The sequence below is a fragment of the Oncorhynchus gorbuscha genome, linkage group LG26 (genome assembly GCF_021184085.1).
Source record: "Oncorhynchus gorbuscha isolate QuinsamMale2020 ecotype Even-year linkage group LG26, OgorEven_v1.0, whole genome shotgun sequence".
NCBI lineage: Eukaryota > Metazoa > Chordata > Actinopteri > Salmoniformes > Salmonidae > Oncorhynchus > Oncorhynchus gorbuscha.
Genome location: NC_060198.1, coordinates 42,972,962 through 42,994,474, shown reverse-complemented (window position 1 = coordinate 42,994,474; position 21,513 = coordinate 42,972,962). Strand labels below are relative to the sequence as shown.

Genomic DNA, 21,513 nt, shown 5'->3' with positions numbered 1-21,513 from the left:
CAAACAAGCCCATACACATACTGTACTGTAGTAGACAAACAAGCCCATACACACACTGTACTGTAGTAGACAAACAAGACCATACACATACTGTACTGTAGTAGACAAACAAGCCCATACACATACTGTACTGTAGTAGACAAACAAGCCCATACACATACTGTACTGTAGTAGACAAACAAGACCATACACATACTGTACTGTAGTAGACAAACAAGCCCATACACACAAACTGTACTGTAGTAGACAAACAAGACCATACACATACTGTACTGTAGTAGACAAACAAGACCATACACATACTGTACTGTAGTAGACAAACAAGACCATACACATACTGTACTGTAGTAGACAAACAAGACCATACACATACTGTACTGTAGTAGACAAACAAGACCATACACACACTGTACTGTAGTAGACAAACAAGACCATACACATACTGTACTGTAGTAGACAAACAAGACCATACACATACTGTACTGTAGTAGACAAACAAGACCATACACATACTGTACTGTAGTAGACAAACAAGACCATACACATACTGTACTGTAGTAGACAAACAAGACCATACACACACTGTACTGTAGTAGACAAACAAGACCATACACATAATGTACTGTAGTAGACAAACAAGCCCATACACATACTGTACTGTAGTAGACAAAAAGCCCATACACATACTGTACTGTAGTAGACAAACAAGACCATACACATACTGTACTGTAGTAGACAAACAAGACCATACACATACTGTACTGTAGTAGACAAACAAGACCATACACATACTGTACTGTAGTAGACAAACAAGCCCATACACACACTGTACTGTAGTAGACAAACAAGCCCATACACATACTGTACTGTAGTAGACAAACAAGCCCATACACATACTGTACTGTAGTAGACAAACAAGCCCATACACATACTGTACTGTAGTAGACAAACAAGCCCATACACATACTGTACTGTAGTAGACAAACAAGACCATACACATACTGTACTGTAGTAGACAAACAAGACCATACACATACTGTAGTAGACAAACAAGCCCATACACATACTGTACTGTAGTAGACAAACAAGCCCATACACATACTGTACTGTAGTAGACAAACAAGCCCATACACATACTGTACTGTAGTAGACAAACAAGCCCATACACATAGTGTACTGTAGTAGACAAACAAGCCCATACACATAGTGTACTGTAGTAGACAAACAAGCCCATACACATACTGTACTGTAGTAGACAAACAAGCCCATACACATAGTGTACTGTAGTAGACAAACAAGCCCATACACATAGTGTACTGCAGTAGACAAACAAGCCCATACACATACTGTACTGTAGTAGACAAACAAGCCCATACACATAGTGTACTGCAGTAGACAAACAAGCCCATACACATACTGTACTGTAGTAGACAAACAAGCCCATACACACACTGTACTGTAGTAGACAAACAAGCCCATACATATACTGTACTGTAGTAGACAAACAAGCCCATACACACACTGTACTGTAGTAGACAAACAAGCCCATACACATACTGTACTGTAGTAGACAAACAAGCCCATACACATACTGTACTGTAGTAGACAAACAAGACCATACACATACTGTACTGTAGTAGACAAACAAGACCATACACATACTGTACTGTAGTAGACAAACAAGCCCATACACACACTGTACTGTAGTAGACAAACAAGACCATACACATAATGTACTGTAGTAGACAAACAAGACCATACACATACTGTAGTAGACCAACAAGCCCATACACATACTGTACTGTAGTAGACAAAAAAGCCCATACACATACTGTACTGTAGTAGACAAACAAGACCATACACATACTGTAGTAGACAAACAAGACCATACACATACTGTACTGTAGTAGACAAACAAGACCATACACACACTGTACTGTAGTAGACAAACAAGACCATACACATACTGTACTGTAGTAGACAAACAAGCCCATACACATACTGTACTGTAGTAGACAAACAAGACCATACACATACTGTAGTAGACAAACAAGCCCATACACATACTGTACTGTAGTAGACAAACAAGACCATACACACACTGTACTGTAGTAGACAAACAAGACCATACACATACTGTACTGTAGTAGACAAACAAGACCATACACATACTGTACTGTAGTAGACAAACAAGATCATACACATACTGTACTGTAGTAGACAAACAAGCCCATACACATACTGTACTGTAGTAGACAAACAAGCCCATACACATACTGTACTGTAGTAGACAAACAAGACCATACACACACTGTACTGTAGTAGACAAACAAGACCATACACATACTGTACTGTAGTAGACAAACAAGACCATACACATACTGTAGTAGACAAACAAGCCCATACACATACTGTACTGTAGTAGACAAACAAGCCCATACACATACACTGTAGTAGACAAACTGTACTGTAGTAGACAAACAAGACCATACACATACTGTACTGTAGTAGACAAACAAGACCATACACACACTGTACTGTAGTAGACAAACAAGCCCATACACATACACACACTGTACTGTAGTAGACAAACAAGCCCATACACATACTGTACTGTAGTAGACAAACAAGACCATACACATACTGTACTGTAGTAGACAAACAAGACCATACACACACTGTACTGTAGTAGACAAACAAGACCATACACACACTGTACTGTAGTAGACAAACAAGACCATACACACACTGTACTGTAGTAGACAAACAAGCCCATACACATACTGTACTGTAGTAGACAAACAAGCCCATACACATAGTGTACTGTAGTAGACAAACAAGCCCATACACACACTGTACTGTAGTAGACAAACAAGCCCATACACATACTGTACTGTAGTAGACAAACAAGCCCATACACATAGTGTACTGTAGTAGACAAACAAGCCCATACACATACTGTACTGTAGTAGACAAACAAGCCCATACACATACTGTACTGTAGTAGACAAACAAGCCCATACACATAGTGTACTGTAGTAGACAAACAAGCCCATACACATACTGTACTGTAGTAGACAAACAAGCCCATACACATAGTGTACTGTAGTAGACAAACAAGCCCATACACATACTGTACTGTAGTAGACAAACAAGCCCATACACATACTGTACTGTAGTAGACAAACAAGCCCATACACATAGTGTACTGTAGTAAACAAACAAGCCCATACACATAGTGTACTGTAGTAGACAAACAAGCCCATACACATACTGTACTGTAGTAGACAAACAAGCCCATACACATAGTGTACTGTAGTAGACAAACAAGCCCATACACATACTGTACTGTAGTAGACAAACAAGCCCATACACATACTGTACTGTAGTAGACAAACAAGCCCATACACATACTGTACTGTAGTAGACAAACAAGCCCATACACATACTGTACTGTAGTAGACAAACAAGCCCATACACATACTGTACTGTAGTAGACAAACAAGCCCATACACATACTGTACTGTAGTAGACAAACAAGCCCATACACATACTGTACTGTAGTAGACAAACAAGCCCATACACATACTGTACTGTAGTAGACAAACAAGCCCATACACATACTGTACTGTAGTAGACAAACAAGCCCATACACATACTGTACTGTAGTAGACAAACAAGCCCATACACATACTGTACTGTAGTAGACAAACAAGCCCATACACATACTGTACTGTAGTAGACAAACAAGCCCATACACATACTGTACTGTAGTAGACAAACAAGCCCATACACATACTGTATACAGAGCATCAAACCCTACATCCCCCACACTGTACACACTGTTCTTTACTGTGCATATGCATTACAATATATTTCACCTCTCACCTTTTCTCTCTCTCTCTCCCACATATTTGCCAACTGTTTAAATAGGCTGTATTTTCTTTCCCTGTCATCTGCTTGTACTGTATATAAACATGTTTAAATGGATTGCAGCACTTTATGTTCATTATTTATGTCTGTGTGTTGTTATAAAGCCTGCGACAGAACCATTTACCTTGGGTATCAATAAAGTTAATTCATTTTCATTTGAAATACCCCCTCTCTCTCTCTCTCTCTCACTCTCTCCCTCCAGTTGGAGAACCACTACAGTCCCAACTGTTCGTTCTGGAATTACTCTGAGCGGTCGATGACAGGCCAGTGGTCGTCTCAGGGCTGTAGACTGCTGGACACCAACAGCACACACACCACCTGCTCCTGTTCCCATCTCACCAACTTTGCTGTGCTTATGGCCCACCACCAGCCTGATGTAGGTCCAGTGGATATTACACACACACACACACACACACACACACACACACACACACACACACACACACACACACACACACACACACACACACACACACACACACACACACACACACACACACACACACACACACACACACACACACACACACACGCACAGGAGCTCCACATTCGGCTATACTGAAACTGTTATCTTTGACTCCAAAACTAACTACAATAATAAAAACCATCAATAATTATGTTCAGTTTTAGTCATTTTGGAGGGAGGGTGGATAGAATGGTTTTTAAAGCTTTTTTTATAGGGTTTTCAAGTTTCGGAATCTGCACCACGTATATTGGGTGAGTTTGAGTGGTAAGGCTAAATATACAGTGCCTTGCAAAAGTATTCATCCCCCTTGTGTTTTTACAATTTTGTTGCATTACAACCTGTAATTTAAATTGAATTTATTTGGATTTCATTTAAAGGGCATACACAAAATAGTCCAAATTGGTGAAGTGAAATGAAAAAAATAACTTGTTTCAAATATTCCCAAATATTTCAAACGGAAAAGTGGTGCGTGTATACTGTATGTATTCACCCCCTTTGCTATGAAGCCCCTAAATAAGATCTGGTGCAACCAATTACCTTCAGAAGTCACATAATTAGTTAAATAAAGTCCACCTGTGTGCAATGTAAGTGTCACTTGATCTAAGAATATATACACCTGTTCTGAAAGGCCCCAGTGTCTGCAAATCCAGTAAGCAAGGGGCTAAGGAGACTAAGGAGCTCTAAGGAGCTGAAGGAGCTGAAGACTAAGGAGCTCTCCAAACAGGTCAGGGACAAAGCTGTGGAGAAGTACAGATCAGGGTTGGGTTATAAAAATATCAGAAACCTTGAACATCCCACAGAGCACCATTAAATCCGTTATTAAAAAATGGAAAGAATATGGCACCACAACAAACCTGCCAAGAGGGCCGCCCACCAAAACTCATGGACCAGGCAAGGAGGGCATTAATCAGAGAGGCAACAAAGAGACCAAAGATAACCCTGAAGGAGCTGCAAAGCTCCACAGCAGAGATTGGAGTATATGTCCATAGGACCACTTTAAGCCGTACACTCCACAGAGCTGGGCTTTACGGAAGAGTGGCCAGAAAAAAAGCCATTGCTTTTTGGTGTTTGCAAAAAGGCATGTGGGAGACTTCCCAAACATATGGAAGAAGATATTCTGGTCAGATGAGACAAGAATTTAGCTTTTTGGCCATCCAGGAAAACGCTATGTCTGGCTGAAACCCAACACCTCTCATCACCCTGATAACCCCATCCCCACAGTCAAAAATGGTGGTGGCAGCATCAGCAGGGACTGGGAAACTGATCAGAATTGAATGAATGATGGCTCGCGCTAAATACAGGGAAATTCTTGAGGGAAACCTGTTTCAGTCATCCAGAGGTTTGAGACTGGGACAGAGGTTCACCTTCCAGCATGACAATGACACTAAGCATACTGCTAAAGCAACCCTCAAGTGGTTTAAGGGGAAACATTTAAATGTCTTGGAATGGCCTAGTCAAAGCCCAGACCTCAATCCAATTGAGAATCTGTGGTATGACATATTGCTGTACACCAGTGGAACCCATCCAGCTTGAAGGAGCTGGAGCAGTTTTGCTTGGAAGAATGGGCAAACATCCCAGTGGCTAGATGTGACAAGCTTATAGAGACATACCCCAAGAGACTTGCAGCTGCAAAAGGTGGCTCTACAAAGTATTGACTTTGGGAGGGGTGAATAGTTATTCACTCTCAAGTTGTCTTCTTTTTTTGTCTTGTTTGTTCACAATAAAAAGTATTTTGCATCTTCAAAGTGGTAAGCATGTTGTGTAGATGAAATAACACAAATCCCCCAAAAATCTATTTTAATTCCAGGTTGTAAGGCAACAAAATAGGGAAAATGCCAAGGGAGGTAAATACTTTCGCAGGCCACTGTATGTGTGTGTACATTGTACTATCAATTGGTGAGAGAGCCTCAAATCTCACATTATATATAAACTCAGCAAAAAAAGAAACATCCCTTTTTTAGGACCCTGTCTTTCAAAGATCCTAAAAATCCAAATAACTTCACGTATCTTCATTGTAAAGGGTTTAAACACTGTTTCCCATGCTTGTTCAATGAACCATAAACAACTAATGAACATGTGGAACGGTCGTTAAGACACTAACAGCTTACAGATGGTAGGCAATTAGGGTCACAGTTATGAAAACGTAGGACACTAAAGAGGCCTTTCTACTGACTCTGAAAAATACCAAAAGAAAGATGCTCAACTGCGTGAACGTGCCTTAGGCATGCTGCAAGGAGGCATGAGGATTTCAGATGTGGACAGGGCAATAAATTGCAATGTCCGTACTGTGAGATGCCTAAGACAGCGCTACAGGCGGACAGGATGGACAGCTGATCGTCCTGGCAGACCACGTGTAACAACACCTGTACAGGATTGGTACATCTGAACATCTGTGGGACAGGTACAGGATGGCAACAACAACTGCCCGAGTTACACCAGGATCACACAATCTCTCCATCAGTGCTCAGACTGTCCGCAATATGCTGACAGAGGCTGGACTGAGGGCTTGTAGGCCTGTTGTAAGGCATGTCCTCACCAGACACCGGCAACAACGTCGCCTATGGGCACAAACCCACTGTCGCTGGACCAGACAGTACTGGAAAAAAGTGCTCTTCACTGACGAGTCGCGGTTTTGTCTCACCAGGGGTGTTGGTCGGAATCACGTTTATCATCAAAAGAATGAGCGTTACACCGAGGCCTGTACTCTGGAGCGGGATCGATTTGGAGGTGGAGGGTCTGTCATGGTCTGGGGCTGTGTGTGACAGCATCATCAGACTGAGCTTGTGAGTTAATGCTGTGAGTTACAGGGGAGACTGACATTCCTGTTTTTCAGGAAATCACGCACAGAATGAACAGTATGGCTGGAGGCATTGTCATGCTGGAGGGTCATGTGAGGATGAGCCTGCAGGAAGGGTACTACATGAGGGAGGAGGGTGTGTTCTGCCATGGCCAGCGAAGAGCCCGGATCCCTATCCCATTGATCAAGTCTGGGACCTGTTGGATCGGAGGTTGAGGGCTAGGGACATTCCCCCCACAAATGTCCGGGAACTTGAAGGTGCCTTGGTGGAAGAGTGGGGTAACAGCTCACAGCAAGAACTGGCAAATCTGGTGTAATCCATGAGGAGAAGATGCACTGCAGTACTTATTGCAGCTAGTGGCCACACCAGATGCTGACTATTACTTTTGATTTTGACCCCCCCCCCTTTGTTCAGGGACACATTATTCAATTTATGTTAGTCACATGTCTGTGGAACTTGTTCAGTTTATGTCTCAGTTGTTGAATCTTGTTATGTTTATACAAATATGTACACATCTTAAGTTTGCTGAAAATAAGCGCAGTTGACAGTGAGAGGACGTTTATTTTTTTTAAATGAATTTACATATACAGTATGTGAATCACGGCAAAGTGTGCTCCTGTTTCAGTCATGTCTTTGGTCACATCCCGTGGGTCAAACAAAAACACCAAAATGATTGGTTGACAATAGAGCCTCCTACAATTCAGGCAATGGCTACAGGATGAAGTTGATGAAGAGCAAATGCAGAAACTTGAAGTTGACTGCAGTCAAAACTTCATGATCTTTGACCACATGGTTTTTGTCAAGTTCATGCAGTTGTCATATAGGCACAAGTCAGACAGATGTTATCCCCATAATGCAACACACTTTGGAAGGCTGTGACCAAAAATGGTCAACGACTTGAGAAAAGTGATCAAACGTGCCCTGTTTCTGCGATAACTCTTGGACTCTTGACAACATGATAAAATGTTATTACACCTTGCTGAAACAACCACGGTGTTGTAGCAAACGATGAATAAAATGGTCTTGGAACCGCTCACCCTGGCAATTTGACTGGTAAACTCATGGGTACACTCGCAATGGCTGCCTGGTATTGTGACGCAAACATTTCCACAGTAATGTAGAATGTTCAGTGAAATTATGTTAACTGATGTGGCTAATACAGTGGAATATATGTTTATGTAATCTCATTAGAGCTGAATCAACCAATCACAGCACATATAATTAAGAATTTGAATACTAGAATGGACATGAACCTTCTTATGATGGGATAAAGATCTGCCATTTTGGTTAGGGAGTTGGTCTGTTAGCTAGCTAGCCATCCAATTGTAGAGGAATAATTCCATTCATTTTTCAAAGAAACTGCCAATATGCCAACATTCTATTCAAACAATGCAGTCAATCCACATCCATAAACTTGCTGAAATCAGTTGCTGATGGAATGTTGAGGGTTAATGAAATAGCCCCTCTAGTAATTTTACAGGATCTCTATGACACAGCACAATAATTATGACTAAACTCCACCCATTCCTACATTAACACCACCCATTTCTACAATTTCTCAAAACAGGAAGTAAAAGCAGGAAGTAAAAACAAGAAATTCATAGATATAGCTATGCATGCAAGGACTGACCATCATGACTGATATCCAAATTATAGTTTTAACCTTGTTTTTTATGCTATACATTGTTTGTTTACATTTACTTTGTTTACAGAATAAACAAGCTTATTTTTGAAGTCCTGATGGGGTATGACAGTTGAACTAAGCTCATTTATAAGTAATATTCTTCAAGAATCAATGGCTGCATGTCATTAATTTACAAGGCAAAAAATGTATGTAGCAACTGCTGATTGCACCTTTACACTAAATAAAAACTAGTAAAGTGAATGTGAAACTAACTGAAACTAAACTGATTTGAAACCATGTTCTTCAAACTAATAGATATAAAGATGAATATAAAAACACTAAAATAGAATAACCTTGGCGCACACACACACACACACACACACACACACACACACACACACACACACACACACACACACACACACACACACACACACACACACACACACACACACACACACACACACACACACACACACACACACACACACACACACACACACACACACACACACACACACACATACATGCATGTAAACACACGCACACTCAAACTACTCTCTCTTTCTCCTACAATCTCTCTCTCTCTCTCTTTATTTCTCCCTCTCACGCACTCACACTTACAAATTCATGTCCTGCAACTCTGACTGACATTCACTTGAATGTGAATGTCATGTATTTTTTCAGGATGTCTTGTCTTCTTGTCTACATTTTAGCTGAATGAGAATACATTTACAAATATAAACTCTCTCACTCTCACCCTGTCCCTCCTTGTCTTTCTCCTTGTCTCCCATCATTACTACCTCCTATCCCTTTCCTCCCTATATCTGTCTCACCTCTCCTCTTCCTCTTCTCCCCCATCTCTCTCCCCCACCCCTTTTCCTCCCTCTCCATCCCCACCATCCCTCTCTCCACAGTACCCTGGGAGGATGCACGAGTTGATCCTGTTTGTGATCACCTGGGTGGGCATAGTGATCAGCTTGGTGTGCCTGGCTATCTGCATCTCTACCTTTTGCTTCCTGAGGGGCCTGCAGACCGACCGCAACACCATCCACAAGAACCTCTGCATCAACCTCTTCATCGCGGAGCTCCTCTTCCTTATCGGCATCGACAAGACCCAGTACCACGTGAGTAGGGGAGGGGAGAGGGAGAGGGAGAGAGGGACATGTAGCCTGGTTCCAGATCTGTTTGTGCTGTCTTGTTAAGTCATAAAGACATTGTCATGTGGCATGTGAAATAACTGATCTGGGGCCAGGCAAGGGGACAAGTGCCTCGTACATGGAACACTTAATACAGGACAGATATACGTCTGTCTTGCACTTGGAACACCATCAGACAGACTAAAGGGGAAGTGCTTTTCATTACGGACCATGAGAATGAAAAGGTCCTCTGTTACAGGGCTTGAATGACCCTATGCTGTCTTTTTCTGGATCTTACTCACCTTCCTTTGCTATTTTCCCTTTTCCCTTTCCCTTTTTCCCTTTTCACCCCTCTGTTTTTTAAATCTCTCTTTTTATTTTATTTTACTCTCCTTCTCATTCTTTCTCTCTCTCACTCCCTGACCTCCCTCTGTCTCCCTCCTTCTCCTTCTCCTCTCTGTCTCAGATTGCCTGTCCGATCTTTGCTGGGCTGCTTCACTTCTTCTTCCTGGCTGCATTCTCCTGGATGTGTCTGGAGGGGGTGCAGCTCTATCTGTTGCTGGTGGAGGTGTTTGAGAGCGAGTACTCCCGCAAGAAGTACTACTACTTGTGTGGCTACTGCTTCCCAGCTCTGGTGGTGGGCATCTCGGCAGCCATAGACTACCGGAGCTATGGGACCAAGAAAGCGTACGTGTGAAGCAGTCCCTTTTCACCTGCAGATTGAGAGACAGGATTATGCTAGTTTAGAGTGCCTAGACTGTTCCCCTGACAGGGAATGTAATATGGAGTGTAGTTTGAAGAGGATTGTTCTCTTTCGTTGTCTTCCCCCCATGGACAAGGGTTTTGAACAGAGTTAGCCGAAGCCTGCTGATTAGCTTCTATAAGATATCCTCCGAGACAGTGGATGAGTGTGTCTGTGTGTGATGTGTGATTTGTGTGTGTGTGCGAGTGTGACTGTGATATTTGAATCTTTTCCTATGTCCCATGTCTAGGTGCTGGTTGCGGGTGGATAACTACTTCATCTGGAGCTTCATTGGCCCTGTTTCTTTTGTTATTATGGTACAGTCATTCATTATGATGCTATTATGACCAACTGTATTACATTCTTTTTCATTCAGGCTTCTTACTTATTTACTTAATCCTCTTAGTTCCTGGAGAAATATAGGGCCTGTACTAAAGACTAACTTCACAAATTTACAACAATTTAAGACCAGAGTGTGTTCTAGGATTCCACTGTATGTGTTGTAGAGGTGTGTAACCTTTGACCTTTCCCCCCCTAGCTGAACCTGGTGTTCCTCATGATCACCGTGCACAAGATGACCCGCAACTCCTCTGCCCTAAAACCTGACTCCAGTCGCCTCGACAACATCAAGTGAGTCCCACTCAGCAGATGTTAGGGGTCAGTGAAGCCTCCCAGGTCATGTGATTAAGGCATTTCCTGTATCAGTGAGAGATGGGTTGGAAATCTGAAAAAATGAAGGAAAAGCAGAATAATGTTTGTCATATTGTCCAGACTGTTTACATAGTATATGTAAATCCAGGACACTTAAATGAGTATGATATGTTATGTCTGGTGTGGTTACATAAGACAGAAGGTTACTTAAGGCAAAAACAAAAGTAGGGTGGTTGGTCTGGGTTGATGGGTGGACAAATAATATAAACGTCTAGCAACCCAAAGGTTGAGTGTTTGAATCTCATCATGGACAATTTTAGCTAATTAGCAACTTTACAACTAGTTACTACTTTTTAGCTACATTGCAACTACTTAGCATGTTAGCTAACCCTTCCCCTAATCTTATAACCCTTCACCTAACCCTAACCTTAACCTTAACCCTTTTAACTAACCTTAACCTTAACCCTTTAACCTAACTCCTATCCTTAACCATAAATCCTTAACCTTAAATCCTAACCTCAAGAGCTAGCCACCGAGCTAACGTTAGCAACAACAAATTGGAATTTATAACATATATAAGTTTTGAAATAAGGGAGATCCACAAATGAATACATACCATACCGTAACATATCATACTAAATGTAGTATCTCAGATTTAGGTACAGTATAATACAAAATGCTCTGAGACCACGTTGTATTGTAATATCAATGAGTCATTTTCAAAGCAGATATTCCAGATAGTAGGTTCAAAGCCAGTACAGTTGAGATACATGCATCTTAAGGCAAAACAGCCATGCTGGGTAGAGGGTTGGCTTCGGTCTGTGTGAGTGGTTTCATTGTGATGCTAAGCTAACATTAGCATGCCCTCTCCTCCCCAGGTCATGGGCTATTGGGGCCATCGCCCTGCTCTTCTTGCTAGGTCTGACCTGGTCCTTCGGCCTCCTCTTCATCAACGAGAACACGGTCATCATGGCCTACCTCTTCACCACCTTCAACGCCTTCCAGGGCATGTTCATCTTCATCTTCCACTGCGCTCTGCAGAAAAAGGTAACTCAAACACTCACATATCTAAAAGGAACCTTTTCTATTGAGTAAACTAGGCATAACATTTTAAATAGATATGATGGAATATAATTACAGTCTGCAGCCTGATTTATGTTGTTACTTTCCCTTAATAATTCCTGTGAGAAGGAGGTGATTATTTAACCAAATTTTAATTAAACAGGGTAATTATGCATCACTAGGTGCACTATTCAGAGCTCTGTCTATTTGAAATGTTAATTTGCTCAAAGCATGTATGTCTTTGCCTGATGAAAATCTTGCCCTAAAAGGTCTGAGCCCGTATGTTCAGAATGAAAAATACCAAAATGTATAATTCTTGTGTAATTTATATGTCTAGGCTACATTGAGGTTTTTCTTTAGCTGTTTTAGGCTATCTGGCATTAGCCTTAGGGCCTAACTGTACATGCACCAATAGCCTACATGCCAATCTGAAAATGATTTTGGGAACGGGTAGAAAAGTTCACTTTGACCCACAGAGGCAAAAAGAACAATGTCAGAGTTGAATTCAAGAGAAAAGCTGTGAAATGGAGAGTTGTAAATAAAGAGAAGGGAGGCCAGAAAAGATTAGAAGTGGTAAAAGAGGATGATAGCAGTGCTGGCTATGTTATGTGTGATGGTTGTGAGACACTATACACATTCAACAGACACAAGACGAGGACTTCAAATAGGCCTATGGCACGAGAAGGGAACTGTAGCCTACTGTTCAGATGGGTTAAATGGAAATGGGAATCTGGACACTGACTGTAGGTCTATAACCTCTCACATAGTCTTAATATCAGAATATCAGAATTAAGCATTTCTTGTAGTAAAATGATACAACAAATGTAGGCTATATTTTGATTCTGGGACAGGAGTGGAGAAATATTATTTCCTTCAGCATCTTGAGAGAATGTGAATGTGCAGTTAGATACTGTCTGCAAAGGTGCTCTCTTTATCAACATCATAAAAGCTGATAGTATTTCAACCACATAAAATATGCATTCAGGCTGAACTGAAATATTAACAGAAACATGTTGGGTCGTTTTCACAGCTTACAACCGGTCAAACTGATGTAATTTGGTAATGTACTTCATTTTTTTGTTATTACATTTTCTCCCCGGTCCCTAAACATCTTTCCTCCACGAAAGAAGCAGAGATGACAGAGAACTTTAGCCTACCTGTCACGTTCTGACCTTAGTTCTGTTGTTATGTCTTTGTTTTAGTATGGTCAGGGCGTGAGTTGGGTGGGTTGTCTATGTTCTTTTTTCTTTAATTTGGGATTTCTGTGTTTGGCCTGGTATGGTTCTCAATCAGATGGAACTGTCAATTGTTGTTCCTGATTGAGAAACATACTTAGGTAGCCTGGTTGTTCCTGATTGAGAAACATACTTAGGTAGCCTGGTTGTTCCTGATTGAGAAACATACTTAGGTAGCCTGGTTGTTCCTGATTGTAAAAGAGGGACAGATCCTCTGTCCCTCTCCAGGATAATGAATTAGTCAAAAGGAAGATTTGTAGACAGAGCCACATACTTAGGTAGCCTGGTTGTTCCTGATTGAGAAACATACTTAGGTAGCCTGGTTGTTCCTGATTGAGAAACATACTTAGGTAGCCTGGTTGTTCCTGATTGAGAAACATACTTAGGTAGCCTGGTTGTCCCTGATTGAGAACCATACTTAAGTAGCCTGGTTGTTCCTGATTGAGAACTGTACTTAGGTAGCCTGGTTGTTCCTGATTGAGAAACATACTTAGGTAGCCTGGTTGTCCCTGATTGAGAACCATACTTAGGTAGCCTGGTTGTTCCTGATTGAGAACCGTACTTAGGTAGCCTGGTTGTTCCTGATTGAGAACCGTACTTAGGTAGCCTGGTTGTTCCTGATTGAGAACCGTACTTAGGTAGCCTGGTTGTTCCTGATTGAGAACCGTACTTAGGTAGCCTGGTTGTTCCTGATTGAGAACCGTACTTAGGTAGCCTGGTTGTTCCTGATTGAGGACCGTACTTAGGTAGCCTGGTTGTTCCTGATGACAAACATGACAAGGAGCCTGGAGGTGGAGATGATGAACTGTCAATTGGTTGTTGAGAACCGGGAACCGAAACATACTTAGGTAGCCTGGTTGTTCCTGATTGAGAACCGTACTTAGGTAGCCTGGTTGTTCCTGATTGAGAACCGTACTTAGGTAGCCTGGTTGTTCCTGATTGAGAACCGTACTTAGGTAGCCTGGTTGTTCCTGATTGAGAACCGTACTTAGGTAGCCTGGTTGTTCCTGATTGAGAACCGTACTTAGGTAGCCTGGTTGTTCCTGATTGAGAACCGTACTTAGGTAGCCTGGTTGTTCCTGATTGAGAACCGTACTTAGGTAGCCTGGTTGTTCCTGATTGAGAACCGTACTTAGGTAGCCTGGTTGTTCCTGATTGAGAACCGTACTTAGGTAGCCTGGTTGTTCCTGATTGAGAACCGTACTTAGGTAGCCTGGTTGTTCCTGATTGAGAACCGTACTTAGGTAGCCTGGTTGTTCCTGTTTGAGAAACATACTTAGGTAGCCTGGTTGTTCCTGATTGAGAAACATACTTAGGTAGCCTGGTTGTTCCTGATTGAGAAACATACTTAGGTTGCCTGCTTGTTCCTGATTGAGAAACATACTTAGGTTGCCTGGTTGTCCCTGATTGAGAAACATACTTAGGTAGCCTGGTTGTTCCTGATTGAGAAACATACTTAGGTTGCCTGGTTGTTCCTGATTGAGAAACATACTTAGGTAGCCTGGTTGTCCCTGATTGAGAACCATACTTAGGTAGCCTGGTTATTCCTGATTGAGAACCGTACTTAGGTAGCCTGGTTGTTCCTGATTGAGAACCGTACTTAGGTAGCCTGGTTGTTCCTGATTGAGAACCGTACTTAGGTAGCCTGGTTGTTCCTGATTGAGAACCGTACTTAGGTAGCCTGGTTGTTCCTGATTGAGAACCGTACTTAGGTAGCCTGGTTGTTCCTGATTGAGAACCGTACTTAGGTAGCCTGGTTGTTCCTGATTGAGAACCGTACTTAGGTAGCCTGGTTGTTCCTGATTGAGAACCGTACTTAGGTAGCCTGGTTGTTCCTGATTGAGAACCGTACTTAGGTAGCCTGGTTGTTCCTGATTGAGAACCGTACTTAGGTAGCCTGGTTGTTCCTGATTGAGAACCGTACTTAGGTAGCCTGGTTGTTCCTGATTGAGAACCGTACTTAGGTAGCCTGGTTGTTCCTGATTGAGAACCGTACTTAGGTAGCCTTGTTGTTCCTGATTGAGAACCGTACTTAGGTAGCCTGGTTGTTCCTGATTGAGAACCGTACTTAGGTAGCCTGGTTGTTCCTGATTGAGAACCGTACTTAGGTAGCCTGGTTGTTCCTGATTGAGAACCGTACTTAGGTAGCCTGGTTGTTCCTGATTGAGAACCGTACTTAGGTAGCCTGGTTGTTCCTGATTGAGAACCGTACTTAGGTAGCCTGGTTGTTCCTGATTGAGAACCGTACTTAGGTAGCCTGGTTTCACTTTTGAGTTGTGGGTGATTGTTTCCTGTTGTAATGTTTTTTTTACATTTCAGGACTGTTTCTGTTTTTCCGTTTGTATCAGTCACTTTGTTATTTTGTATTCTTTAGCGTTCAGTTGAATTAACTAAAATGGACACTTACCACGCTGCACATTGGTCCGATCTCTACTACTCCTCCTCAGAGGAGGAAAAAGAAACCTATGACACTACCGATATTAACTAGATTGAAGGATTCAATTTATGATCTTATTCTGGTGAGCAATGGTTTATTTAGTCTTCTAAGGCAACATATAATGACAGAAGAGAAGGTGCATGTATCTAATTATAGACAAGATTACTTTTTATTTTACCTTTATTTAACTAGGCAAGTCAGTTAAGAACAAAGTCTTATTTTCAATGACGGCCTAGGAATCGTGGGGTAATTAGGCCGGGGACAGAACAACAGATTTGTACCTTGATGGCGCAGGGATATGAACTTGCAACCTTTCGGTTACTAGTCCAACACTCTAACCACTAGGCTACCCTACCGCCCCGACTAACTAATAGTCTACCAAAATGTTGAAAATTAGAAGCAGAAACATATCTAAATCAGACAACAACAGAAAAGTCTTGCATCCCCTGTCAAAAAATCGTTCCGCCATCTTTGACTGTAGCCTACTGCACATTTTCTATATTAGCGGTTCCGGTACAGATTTTCACTTTATCACATATAGTTGGGCAGTTGAGGATGAGTTATTAGCAGTTATGGGCAGGTGCTGGTGAATAAACAGCCGACTCGCGCACCACTAGTGTGTATGTATGCGAGTCTACAGCTTACATGCGTGTGTCTAAGCCATGTTTGCCCTCTCTCTCCATGCAGGTGCATAAGGAGTACAGTAAGTGTCTGCGTCACTCGTACTGCTGCAGCCGTACCTCCACCACCAGCTCCCACGGCTCCCTGAAGAACTCTGCCCTGCGTGCCAACAACCGCTACTACACTGGCAACCAGGCCCGCCACGCTGCCGCACACAGACAGGTCAGTGAACGGACATACACACACGCACAGACACCACAAACACATACACACCACACAAACACGTGTGCACGCATGCATACACGCACAGACTCTAAGGGACTACATGGGTGCACACACAGGCCACATCATGCCATACACAAACCCACAGATTACAGGCACCAATCTACAAAGTGTAGGCCTGTCCCATACCTAATTCTCTTTGACAACACTCTAAACACACACACACCATACACTCTCAGTCTACAGTTGACATGCCGGCTATCACACGCTTCACAAATCTAATCAGAAACCTTCATCTCTATTTGGATCTACCACGTCTCAATCTGATGTTGTTTATCTGCGTGCATTAACTTGTTTATGTTAGTATGCCGACTGCGTGAGCTTATTTACTTCATGTATCTCTGGTAGCATGTATGTGTTTGCGTGATAGTTTTAGACAGATCCATGCAAGCTTGGCAGTGTTCCAGCCTCACATAGTGACAATATCATATCATATTGTTTATTCCTGTCTGTCTATCTATCTGTCTGTCTGTCTTGTTAATTCCTGTCTGTCTATCTTGTTAATTCTTGTCTGTCTCCCTTGTTTTGCTTCACTGTGTGCTTCTCTTCTCCGGCGTTCCAGAGTCGGATCCGCAGGATGTGGAACGACACGGTTCGGAAGCAGACGGAATCTTCCTTCATGGCGGGAGACATCAACAGTACTCCTTCACTCAACCGTGGTGAGACTCCCCACCCCCTTAACCCCCCTCTAACCCCCTGCTGTCCCCCTCTCCAATCACGCACACCTCTATGGTAGGCTCATCAGAACTGACAGACAGACAGACAGACAGGCAGAACGAAGTAGGAGCACCACTGAGTCTACTGTCAGAGACAGAGAATGAGGAAGAGGAGCCTGTGTACATTGACACGAGCAATAGCCTGAGCAGCCGGTGGCATACCGTCGCCGTGGCAGCCATCGTCATGGGGATCAGAATTATCTGGGAGGGAGGGAAGAGTTGATGATGACAAAGAGGTAGTCGCTAAATCAACCGTCACTCTTTATGTTAATTTCATCCATTTTGTTTTTAATGAACTGATTAGCGTACGAGCTGGCTGGGGGTAATTAGTCTTATTGAAGAGAGTGACAGGAACAAGTGAGGGAGGGGGTGCGAGGAGAGGAGGAGAGAGTAAGAAGAGAGGAGGGGAGGGGAAGGAGATTCGCTTTCCTGGAACTGACTTCACGGAGGAAAAAGTATACACTGAGTATACCAAACATTAGAAACACCTTCCCAATATCCACTCTGCAAGGTGTTGAAAGCGTTCCACAGGGATGCTGGCCCATGTTGACTCCAATGCTTTCCACCGTTGTGTCAAGTTGGCTGGAGGTCCATTGGGTGGTGGACCATTCTTGATAAACACGGCAAACTGTTGAGCGTGAAAAATCCAGCAGCATTGCAGTTCTTGACACAAACCGGTGCACCTGGCACATGCTACCGTACCCTATACACAATCCATGTCTCAAGGCTTAAAAATCCTTCTTTAACCGGTCTCCTCTCCTTCATCTACACTGATTAAAGTGGATTTAACAAGTGACATCAATACGCTTTCACCTGGATTTACCTGGTCAGTCTGTCATGGAAAAAGCAGGTGTTCTTAATGTTTTGTATACTCAGTTTATAGGGAAAGTGGAAGGAGGGTGTGAGGGACAGAGGAAGCTGGGATAAAGAGAGTAGGAGGGGTAGGTGAAGGAGGGATAGAGGAGGGATAGAGGAGGGATAGAGGAGGGATAGAGGAGGGATAGAGGAGGGATAGAAGGATAGAGGAGGGATAGAGGACGGATTGAGGAGGGATAGAGGAGGGATAGAGGAGGGATAGAGGAGGGATAGAGGAGGGATAGAGGACGGATTGAGGAGGGATAGAGGAGGGATAGAGGAGGGATAGAGGACGGATTGAGGAGGGATTGAGGAGGGATAGAGGAGGGATAGAGGACGGATTGAGGAGGGATAGAGGACGGATTGAGGAGGGATAGAGGACGGATTGAGGAGGGATAGAGGACGGATTGAGGAGGGATAGAGGACGGATTGAGGAGGGATAGAGCTAGAGGGAGAAACGCTAAACAAAGGCGCTGCCAAGTGCGAAGTCCTTTCTCTTCCCAAGCGTTTGACAAATGTTTGTCATTGTTGGCAGAAAGCGAAAGATGGCCGCGCCATTCGAGAGACAGAGAGAAGGCGAGAAGTAAAGAGAAGGAGAGACGCTATCATGGAGCAATAATTAAATGGGACGAATCTCGGCGAGAGCCGCTGTCTTCGTTGTTATCGCTGGCATCTCTTATCTCTTTGATTTCCCCACTTAACTTCTTTATCAACTTGTTTCTCTTCAGACAATAGTGATCTGTCCAGGAGACAAGGCGTGATGCGGCTTCCTCCTCTCTGAATGAAGCTTCCCAGTGCCTGCCCTACTTTCTCTCTCCAACACTTAAAAATTGTTGTTTTTAAATTGTCGACAGGATATTCTTTCCAGGTGTTTCTGGACAGCTAATCCTGAGTAATTTGGTGTGGAGAGAGACAGGGACAAGAGAGCGAGAGAGAGAGAGAGAATGAGAGAGGGGATAAAAGAGTGACTGTGTGGGTAAGGTAGAGAGCAGGAGAAAGAATTGGAGAGTGAGTTGAATGAGGGAGTTGATGGGTGAACGAACTAACAAAGAAATGAAAGAATGTGAGTGTTTTAGTGTGAAATTCTCTCTGTGAATTTCTGTCTTTCTCATTGTCTCTGTGATGAATGGTTTGGTTGAGACCTGATGGTTGCACATGGCCTTAGACCACTCTCCGTCATGCTGTCCTATTTTTAATTTCATGGCATTTCTATTCGACCGCCTGGGGCTGAAGCCATACATGGTCATTATGGAACATTCTCAATGTTCAATTTCTTTGAATGATATTTGTCTAAAGGTGGCATTCGCATTTCACTGTGAAATGAACTGTGTTTCAATGACTGCACTCTCTGACTACGTAATGATATGCATTAGTATTCCCCCAACGACTACGTGGTGAGATACAGAACAATATTCCAAATGGCAACGCTGCCTGCAAACAGCACCTTTCCGCAGGAAATGTATTTTACTCAAAGGTTACAATAGCAAGGTAAACACATTCAGGGGTGTCCTGTCAAATACATTACTCTGTAGAACATTACTGTCAATCGATTTGAATAGGAATTCAACATCTTTTTGAATAACCTGTCAATGGCCTGTATTACTATGTATAATGTTAATGGTGTATTATGTGTAATATTCATTATGTATTATGTATAATGTTAATGGTGTATTATGTGTAATATTCATTATGTATTATATTTTGAGGCATTGTTATGACATTTATAGTGCCTCTAATTATATTGTCTGTTATATTTTTGTATTATCATATAAAATGTTGTTAATATACCAAAACAAACCTAAAAATATGTTTATGGTAAAGTAGATGTTTATGGTAAAGTAGATGTTTATGGTGAAGTAGATGGTTATGGTAAAGTAGATGGTTATGGTAAAGTAGATGGTTATGGTAAAGTAGATGTTTATGGTAAAGTAGATGGTTATGGTAAAGTAGATGGTTATGGTAAAGTAGATGTTTATGGTAAAGTAGATGGTTATGGTAAAGTAGATGGTTATGGTAAAGTAGATGGTTATGGTAAAGTAGATGGTTATGGTAAAGTAGATGGTTATGGTAAAAGATATTAGATGGTTATGGTAAAGTAGATGGTTATGGTAAAGTAGATGGTTATGGTAAAGTAGATATTTATGGTAAAGTAGATGGTTATGGTAAAGTAGATGGTTATGGTAAAGTAGATGGTTATGGTAAAGTAGATATTTATGGTAAAGTAGATGGTTATGGTAAAGTAGATATTTATGGTAAAGTAGATGTTTATGGTAAAGTAGATGGTTATGGTAAAGTAGATGGTTATGGTAAAGTAGATGGTTATGGTAAAGTAGATGGTTATGGTAAAGTAGATGGTTATGGTAAAGTAGATGGTTATGGTAAAGTAGATGGTTATGGTAAAGTAGATGGTTATGGTAAAGTAGATGGTTATGGTAAAGTAGATATTTATGGTAAAGTAGATGGTTATGGTAAAGTATGGTTATGGTAAAGTAGATGGTTATGGTAAAGTAGATGGTTATGGTAAAGTAGATGGTTATGGTAAAGTAGATGGTTATGGTAAAGTAGATATTTATGGTAAAGTAGATGGTTATGGTAAAGTAGATATTTATGGTAAAGTAGATATTTATGGTAAAGTAGATATTTATGGTAAAGTAGATGGTTATGGTAAAGTAGATATTTATGGTAAAGTAGATGGTTATGGTAAAGTAGATATTTATGGTAAAGTAGATGGTTATGGTAAAGTAGATATTTATGGTAAAGTAGATATTTATGGTAAAGTAGATGGTTATGGTAAAGTAGATATTTATGGTAAAGTAGATGGTTATGGTAAAGTAGATATTTATGGTAAAGTAGATGGTTATGGTAAAGTATGGTTATGGTAAAGTAGATGGTTATGGTAAAGTAGATGGTTATGGTAAAGTAGATGGTTATGGTAAAGTAGATGGTTATGGT

The 21,513-nt window shown here is 41.8% G+C and overlaps 1 protein-coding gene across 4 annotated transcripts in view; it reads left to right on the top strand.

The window, feature by feature from the left end:
• Positions 1–21,513, top strand: part of LOC124015610 (adhesion G protein-coupled receptor L1-like) — a 278,324-nt gene that overhangs the window by 245,972 nt on the left and 10,839 nt on the right. For all 4 annotated transcript variants that reach the window (XM_046330967.1, XM_046330966.1, XM_046330965.1 and 1 more), the window contains 8 exons: positions 4,136–4,309; positions 9,739–9,948; positions 10,427–10,647; positions 10,953–11,019; positions 11,241–11,332; positions 12,232–12,400; positions 16,775–16,930; positions 17,553–17,649. In XM_046330967.1, coding sequence (XP_046186923.1) covers positions 4,136–4,309; positions 9,739–9,948; positions 10,427–10,647; positions 10,953–11,019; positions 11,241–11,332; positions 12,232–12,400; positions 16,775–16,930; positions 17,553–17,649 — 1,186 coding nt within the window. The remainder of the gene's footprint in view (positions 1–4,135; positions 4,310–9,738; positions 9,949–10,426; positions 10,648–10,952; positions 11,020–11,240; positions 11,333–12,231; positions 12,401–16,774; positions 16,931–17,552; positions 17,650–21,513) is intronic.